The following is a 7,786-nucleotide window of genomic DNA, read 5'->3' as shown; positions in this document are numbered from 1 at the left end:
GCACTATAGATAATTTTATCATTAGGGTTACGTCATTAACAAATAACAAGTATCGAAAGTGAATTTGATTCCCTTAAATTTGTTCAGAGAAGAAAAATGGTTCGTGCGTGGTATATGGATAATACTGATGCCGATCAGCGCTTGGAACACCATAGAGAACCACCTGAATATATTTCCCTCGAAAACTTGTTCAAGAGAACAGGGGTTGAATACTTTAAGGTTAGATTGAACATTAATATTTAATTAACATTTTCTTCATTCTCTATTCTTTTTATACGTAATTCCATTTCATCATTTTAAGATTTTCAAATTTAATACGTACTTTAACTAATGTTAATCATTAGTGATATAAATTAATAATACTAAAATTGATTTAGATTGATCATAAAAATTACGAAGATGATGGCACATTAACAAAATTGAAAAAAGAACGCGGTTACACTTATGAGGATGAAATAGAATGTTCTAAAGAATGTCTTCCAAACTATGAAGAAAAAGTAAGTTACAAAATGTTTAAAGTACTCGAATGAATTTTAAAATTTCAATTGTAGCATGAAAAGGATATAAATATTTTATTTTTTATTTAGTTGAAAAATTTTTTTACCGAACATCTTCACACCGATGAAGAAATAAGACTAGTATTGGATGGATCGGGATATTTTGATGTCCGAGATAAGGATGATCAGTGGATACGTATCAAAGTTAAACCCGGAGATTTAATCATTATTCCTAGTGGTATATATCATAGATTCACTTTAGACATTAATGTAAGTACTTTTCTTTTAATAACCGATTACGATTAACAGTAAACTTTGACTATCAAAGTTCTTTGTTTTTATAGAATTACATAAAAGCAAAACGTTACTTTGTGGGAGAACCTATTTGGTTACCCTACAACAGACCAGTCGACGATATGGAGTGTCGTAAAAATTATCTTAATCGTTTAAACAACAAATTTCAGAGCTACTCAATTTAATAGTTGTAATATATGCAGTGAGATTAGCATGATACAGAATTCTAATATTTAGGATTACATTCCACAAGTCTTCCAATAAATTGTGCAGCTGAAATATTTGATGTTTACAATTTCTATGTATAAAGTTGATAAAACACATTTTATGTATAAAAATGACTAAAAAAGACATTTTTCATGCATAAATTTGTTATATTATATCAATAAAATTTTAATAGGAGAAATCCTTATCATTTTTTATTTATAACCGTTATTATCTGTCCCTTACAATATAAATTTGATGTCATTAAATTATGTGTATAAGTATGTACAAAAATCTTACACAAATACTGAACTATTATTATAGTCTCGATCATTAAACATTTGTTTTTGACACAAATTTTTGTGTATTCTATATACAAATTGATTCAAGTTATTTCATTGAATTTTCAATTCTTAACGTAAAATTGCTTCAAAGTAAAATCAATTGAACAATAAATCTAATAATTTGCAAAACAATGCCGTGATGTATATCAATCATAACTTCAAAAGAAGTACAACAAAAGAAACCTGTTCCGATGTTATTAAATTATAAATATTATCGTCAAAATGTAAAAAAATCGTAAATACTACTAATATTTGTCAAATAATCAGTCCTAATAAATCAAAAAACTAAAAAAGAATTACTATATTAAAAGTCAGCATTCAGTGTAAAATTACTTTCAATTTTGTCTTGCATGATTCCCCATTTTTGGTATTCTCCAACTTTCTTTTCAAAAAAGTTTGTCTTACCTTCTAAAGAGATATGTTCCATAAAATCAAACGGATTTTCAGACATATATATCTAAAAAATAATAAATCATTAATGTCGATCAAACATCATTGCTGTCACTTAAATTAAACGCTTTCACAAACCTTCTGGCAACCTAATTCCACGAGTAATCGATCTGCAACAAATTCGATATATTGACACATAAGTTTACAATTCATGCCAATCATTTCAACAGGTAACGCATCCGTTAAAAATTCTTGTTCAATCTCAACGGCATCTTTAATAATTGATGTAACTCGCTCAACTGACGGTTTTTGTACAATGTGTTTAAACAATAAACATGCAAAATCACAATGTAACCCCTAAAAAAAAAAATAATAAAATATATAATTCCATCCAGCATAAACTAATTTTTCACCCTTCAATAATTGCAGACATACACTGACCTCATCTCTAGAAATAAGTTCATTACTAAATGTAAGTCCTGGCATAAGGCCTCTTTTTTTTAACCAGAAAATAGCAGCAAAACTACCACTAAAGAAGATACCTTCTACTGCAGCAAACGCAACTACACGTTCAGGAAAGGTGGCAGTTTCATGATTTATCCAATTTAGTGCCCAATTAGCTTTCTTTGCAACACAAGGTAAATTCTCAATGGCATTAAACAAAAAGTCTCTGTAAATAAGCAATTATAACATAAAATTAAATTCTATCGGTGTTGAATAATATACAAAAATTGTATTTTATCATCTACCTTTCGTTGGCATCTGCAATGTATGTATCAATTAACAATGAGTACATTTCAGAATGCACATTTTCCATAGCCACTTGAAAACCGTAAAAGCAACGCGCCTCCGTTATTTGCACTTCCTGACTAAATCGTTCGACCAGATTTTCATTGACAATTCCATCAGAGGCTGCAAAAAATGCTAATACATGGGATATAAAATGTTTTTCACTGGCATTCAAACGATCCCAATCAAATGTATCCTACAAAGAGCAAATATTACATGTGATTTGTTTTACTTAATTGCAATCATTTAAGTCTTCAAAATATAATAATCACACCTTAGAAAGATCTACTTCTTCTACAGTCCAAAATGATGCTTCTGCTTTCTTGTACATTTGCCAAATATCAGGCCACTGAATAGGAAAGACAACAAATCTACGTGGATTTTCCTTCAACAATGGTTCTAATTCTGGGTTGAATTCATTTTCTTTTAATTGCAATTTTCTGACAGCTTCTGTCTTAACCATCTGGAAGAAATAAATATTGTTAGAACAATTAAAATAATTGAAAGAACAATGTAATTTAAGCCTACTATGTAATTTCAATAATCATTACTTACTAAATTTCTTATACCATTATCTTGAGAAATAATTGGCGAGGTACATAACTTTTTTGGAGATGCCTAAAATCAAGATAAGGAATATTAATGTAAAATTGTTTCTTATGAATAATAAAATTAACTAAGATTTATTGAATGTCATATTGAAAGTATAAACTGAACATGTTGCTTCACTAACAAATGACAACAATTTTTTTAAACATTAAAAATGATACCATTATGTATAAACTTATAGATATAAACAAATTGTTGCATTGCATAATTGTATGTAATAGCTTACAACTGACTGCTCTTATCTAATTGCATGAAGCACACGAGGAAATCTAATACTTTAATTAAAAATTACGTATCTATCTATAATCACCTTATTACTCATCACATATTTCTTATATATGTACAAATTTGCAACAATATATTACTTATATGCACTTTATTATCTACATCATAAATCTTATTTTTTACTGATTTCCAATGATAAATAAATGATAATACATTATAATTTCATAAGACTTAACCTTTTACAATATAAATTATGTTATAAATGTTTGATCAATAATGATATTTTTGTAAGTTTCTTTAATTAACAAATAGAAATATTCATTAATATTCATATATATCCAAATAGCTGTTGTAATTATATTGAATGACTCATTTTTTTCATATTTACACCAAGCACATGTGGGGTTGATAAAAATAGCTATTATATCACAAAATTAGTAAACTTGTAAGTTTCACTGATCACCACATTAACAAATATTTGTAATTATTTATACTCTATTTTGTTTATAATATTTACACTACTTTTAATTCAGAAAAATCCGAAGAAAACTTCGAAAATATTCAATACACCAGTGTAGTGATTTTTAATACTCAAAATACAATTTCCATATATTGCATAATTTACAATAGAAAAAAATAGTATTTTAATGAATGCTGAAAGCTTACTAAAACAGCATGTAAAAAACTTATGAAAAAATAACATAAAATAATTACATATTTTCATATGTTATGTAGAGTTAAATATATAAATAATGTACATTTATTCCTATCTTCTTTTTAAATTCAGTTACACGTCAACATTAAATAATAATTACTTATAAAACATTTAGTACAAGAGATCTTAGAGAAACGTAAAGTACTTACTTTATCGTTGTAAAATACAATCTCGTGATTCTTACAAACATTTTCTTTGGTTGATACTTGAAGTGGCATTATAATATAAGATATAAATGTAATATAATATGTATAATATATATACAATATTACAGAAAAAATGAACACAATAGATTCTCAAAGAAGTTATCAATGAGATCACTTTATAGCTGGAGCAAGCTGGAGCAACGATACCCTAATGTTACCGAACTGACACCATCGGCGTCTTCTATTGGTACTCCATCGCTAGATTTCGCGCCAAACTACCATTGACCAATCAGCTAATTACTTTTTACCGCCAAAACATATCACTCCCTACAATATAAAAAAAAGCACATGTTTATAAACTGTACTTGTTTGGAGATCAAATAAAATAATTTCCCTTCTTTTTCAAATAAAAATTAGCTTTAAAACCATAATATAGAGATAATAATTTTCCCGCGTATTTTACGGGATTGCGCATGCTATTTTGTATGTATGCACATGAACGTAAGGTATGATCTTCAATGAAAAGTCAATATACTGTAAAAAACTGTCGTTTGTAAAATATATAACTTATTCGTCGGATGATTTTAGGAATGATTAATGAACTTGATCCTAGACACACCTGTTTTCTTCTAATCGGTTGCATATTCTACTTATTCTAATGTTGACCTATGCTTATTTTTATTTTAGATAATAAATTAAGTTTTTTATTGAGTACATAATATCGCTAATTAGAAAAGCGCAATTTAGTTATCATAATTGACTGTAATATTAAAATTATAAGAAAGTTTTAGAGGTCGATATATACACATGATAGCAGTAAAATGTCAAATTTAAAAGAGCGCCATTTTATGTTATCACAAAAGATTTGGTTAATTGTATACTTTTATGAAACGTGTTAATTCAAATTTTAGCTTCTTTCAGTTAATAATCGTATTGTAAGATAGTCTACTCGATAACATGTTTACTATGAAATAAAAAAAAATTGTACTATTTGCAAGAAAATTGCGTTCAAAACCGGTTGCATTTTAAACGCTTCTGATTTTAAGGTTAGTATCGAAGCGCAAGTAATTTTTACATTTGTTTATATTTCATAAAAATATACTTCAGTAAAGTATACAACTTTATTCCATAAACAATGTTTTGTTAATGAGTATGGGTATATTTTCCCTATTAAAAATTGTATTACAACCTAAAAAGAATTTTAGTTATTAAGTATGAATTGTTTTTAATAAAGCAAACAAGAAACAATAATGGCGTTACATAGTGTACCGCCGAAAAGAAAAGAAATTTACAAATATGAAGCACCATGGCCCTTGTATAGTATGAACTGGTCTGTTCGACCTGATAAGAGGTTTCGTTTGGCTCTTGGTAGCTTTGTAGAAGAATATAACAACAAAGTGCAAATAGTATCACTGGATGAAGAAACCTCTGAATTTAGTGCCAAAAGTACTTTTGATCATCCTTATCCAACTACAAAAATTATGTGGATACCAGATAGTAAAGGTATTTATTGTTGATTTCATTTAAAAATGAGGTATTTTCATTTGTAGTTTCATCTATAGTTGCAGTACTAGAAAAAATAACACAATTTTTAATTGTTCTTTAGGTTTGTTTCCTGATCTCTTAGCTACATCTGGTGATTATCTAAGAGTCTGGCGAGCAGCTGAACCAGAAACTCGTTTAGAATGTGTCTTAAACAACAATAAGAATTCAGATTTTTGTGCTCCTCTCACATCTTTTGATTGGAATGAAGTAGATCCAAATTTAATTGGTACTTCAAGTATAGACACAACATGTACCATCTGGGGTTTAGAAACAGGCCAAGTTTTGGGTAGAGTAAACATGGTTACCGGCCATGTTAAGACACAATTAATTGCCCATGACAAAGAAGTATATGATATTGCATTTAGTCGAGCCGGTGGTGGTCGCGACATGTTCGCATCTGTTGGCGCCGATGGGTCTGTGAGAATGTTTGATTTACGACACTTGGAACATTCGACGATAATTTACGAAGATCCACAGCATACACCATTGTTGAGACTTGCTTGGAATAAGCAAGATCCTAATTATCTGGCGACGGTTGCGATGGATGCATGCGAAGTAATAATTTTAGACGTTCGGGTCCCTTGTACGCCAGTTGCGAGATTAAATAATCATAGGTATACGTCGTCCTGTACTAATTTAGTTTCATTCATCTGTGTGTTTCGTATCAATTCTTGAAACATTTATTTAATTTTACAGAGCAAGCGTTAATGGCATAGCTTGGGCTCCACATTCATCTTGTCATATTTGTACAGCAGGAGATGATCATCAAGCATTAATTTGGGATATACAACAAATGCCAAGAGCTATCGAGGATCCGATTCTCGCTTACACTGCTGCAGAAGGTGAAGTGAATCAGATTCAGTGGGGTGCTACACAGCCCGATTGGATTGCAATTTGTTATAATAAAGCAGCAGAAATCCTCAGGGTGTAAAGAAAATATTTTTTATCATTAAGCCAGTATCATTTTACTGTATGCGTAACATTTCACTGCGAGTTCTTACTTAAATTTATTGCATCTTATGGTTTTCATTATTTGTACAGATTTTTGTCACTATCGTATGTTTTATATGATTTTTTTTTTGTACCTGTAAAATAGTCATGTACAAATATTAGTTACTTTTTAAGATATCGAAAATTCGATATGTGGGTAATGTTGAGTTAAATTGAATAGTTGGTTATAAATTTTAGTAATTTCTTAAATATCCATTCAAGGAGGTTCTTATATGTTAACTCGACGCAATGTGTTTAAACTGTGCCACTGGTATCTTACGTGTATTTATTATTCTTAGGTTCGTTGAACAATCATAGACTATATTAAGTAAAATAATATAATTATAAGAGCTCATTGAATGCTAATTAAGTTACATAGTACTTCTTTAATAATCGATAAGTAAAATCCTGAAGATGCAATGTATAGAGACTGATGAACTATATATATATATAATATATATTTATGTAATGTATGATGGTAATTGATGTATTTTATTTTGTGATGATATATACGCAAGATTAGTTGAGTTTCAAAATAATGAATCGATCTACTTCTTAAAAACATTGTTAAATAAAAATTGGACAAGCGTTTTTGATAAATTAAAGCAAAATAAAATATATCTATTACGTTATAAAATTGTATATATGTTTATATTTACATATTTGCTTGATTTTATAGGAAAGATTAGAATATTGTGACAGGTTTTCCATACAAGAATTGGACTGTATTATTAATATGACTTGTTTAAAAATATATAATGACATCATATTACATCATATATTCATAATTAAATAAAAATAAAAAAGATCAAATCATTTTATTACAATGACGAAAATTATTAGCGAATAGAGTTGGTGATATTAATATTAATAATGAAATAATTTAGATAACGATGTGATTACTCACGAGCTTTTAAAATTTGTAAGATTGTGTCGTAAGAATCGTAGCTAAAAATAGATCTCTTTTTTTTTTAATACATTAATTATTTAAATTAATGTGAAAATAATTTAAGTCAATTAATATATACATTAAGAATC

At 28.3% G+C, this 7,786-nt stretch overlaps 3 protein-coding genes across 4 annotated transcripts; 2 read left to right on the top strand and 1 right to left on the bottom strand.

The window, feature by feature from the left end:
- The first annotated feature begins 83 nt into the window (after positions 1-83).
- Positions 84-1,125, top strand: Adi1 (acireductone dioxygenase 1). The gene is made up of 4 exons (XM_034337633.2): positions 84-219; positions 378-497; positions 588-767; positions 842-1,125. The coding sequence occupies exons 1-4, from the start codon at positions 97-99 to the stop codon at positions 974-976; spliced, it is 558 nt and encodes a 185-aa protein (XP_034193524.2). The 5' UTR covers positions 84-96; the 3' UTR covers positions 977-1,125.
- Positions 1,126-1,258: 133 nt separating this feature from the next.
- RnrS (ribonucleoside-diphosphate reductase subunit M2) lies at positions 1,259-4,456 on the bottom strand. Of its 2 annotated transcripts, none has more exons than XM_034337624.2 (7): positions 4,217-4,456; positions 3,074-3,136; positions 2,793-2,981; positions 2,479-2,714; positions 2,171-2,399; positions 1,868-2,086; positions 1,259-1,796 (listed from the first exon to the last, which is right to left on the bottom strand). In XM_034337624.2, exons 1-7 carry the CDS (start codon positions 4,283-4,285, stop codon positions 1,644-1,646), a joined length of 1,158 nt encoding a protein of 385 aa, XP_034193515.1. In that variant the 5' UTR covers positions 4,286-4,456; the 3' UTR covers positions 1,259-1,643. The 2 variants fall into 2 exon arrangements, with proteins under 2 accessions (XP_034193515.1, XP_034193516.1); XM_034337625.2 differs by lacking the exon at positions 4,217-4,456 and adding an exon at positions 3,438-3,567.
- A 566-nt stretch (positions 4,457-5,022) lies between these two features.
- On the top strand, positions 5,023-7,769 carry wap (DDB1 and CUL4 associated factor wap). Its single transcript, XM_034337626.2, has 4 exons — positions 5,023-5,259; positions 5,448-5,716; positions 5,820-6,372; positions 6,455-7,769. Exons 2-4 carry the CDS (start codon positions 5,464-5,466, stop codon positions 6,687-6,689), a joined length of 1,041 nt encoding a protein of 346 aa, XP_034193517.1. The 5' UTR covers positions 5,023-5,259; positions 5,448-5,463; the 3' UTR covers positions 6,690-7,769.
- The last annotated feature ends 17 nt before the right edge of the window (positions 7,770-7,786 follow it).

Source organism: Osmia lignaria, chromosome 11 (assembly GCF_051020975.1).
Source record: "Osmia lignaria lignaria isolate PbOS001 chromosome 11, iyOsmLign1, whole genome shotgun sequence".
Taxonomy (NCBI): Eukaryota; Metazoa; Arthropoda; class Insecta; order Hymenoptera; family Megachilidae; genus Osmia; species Osmia lignaria.
The sequence above is the reverse complement of the archived record's forward strand: the minus strand, read 5'-3'. Positions and strand labels throughout refer to the sequence as shown.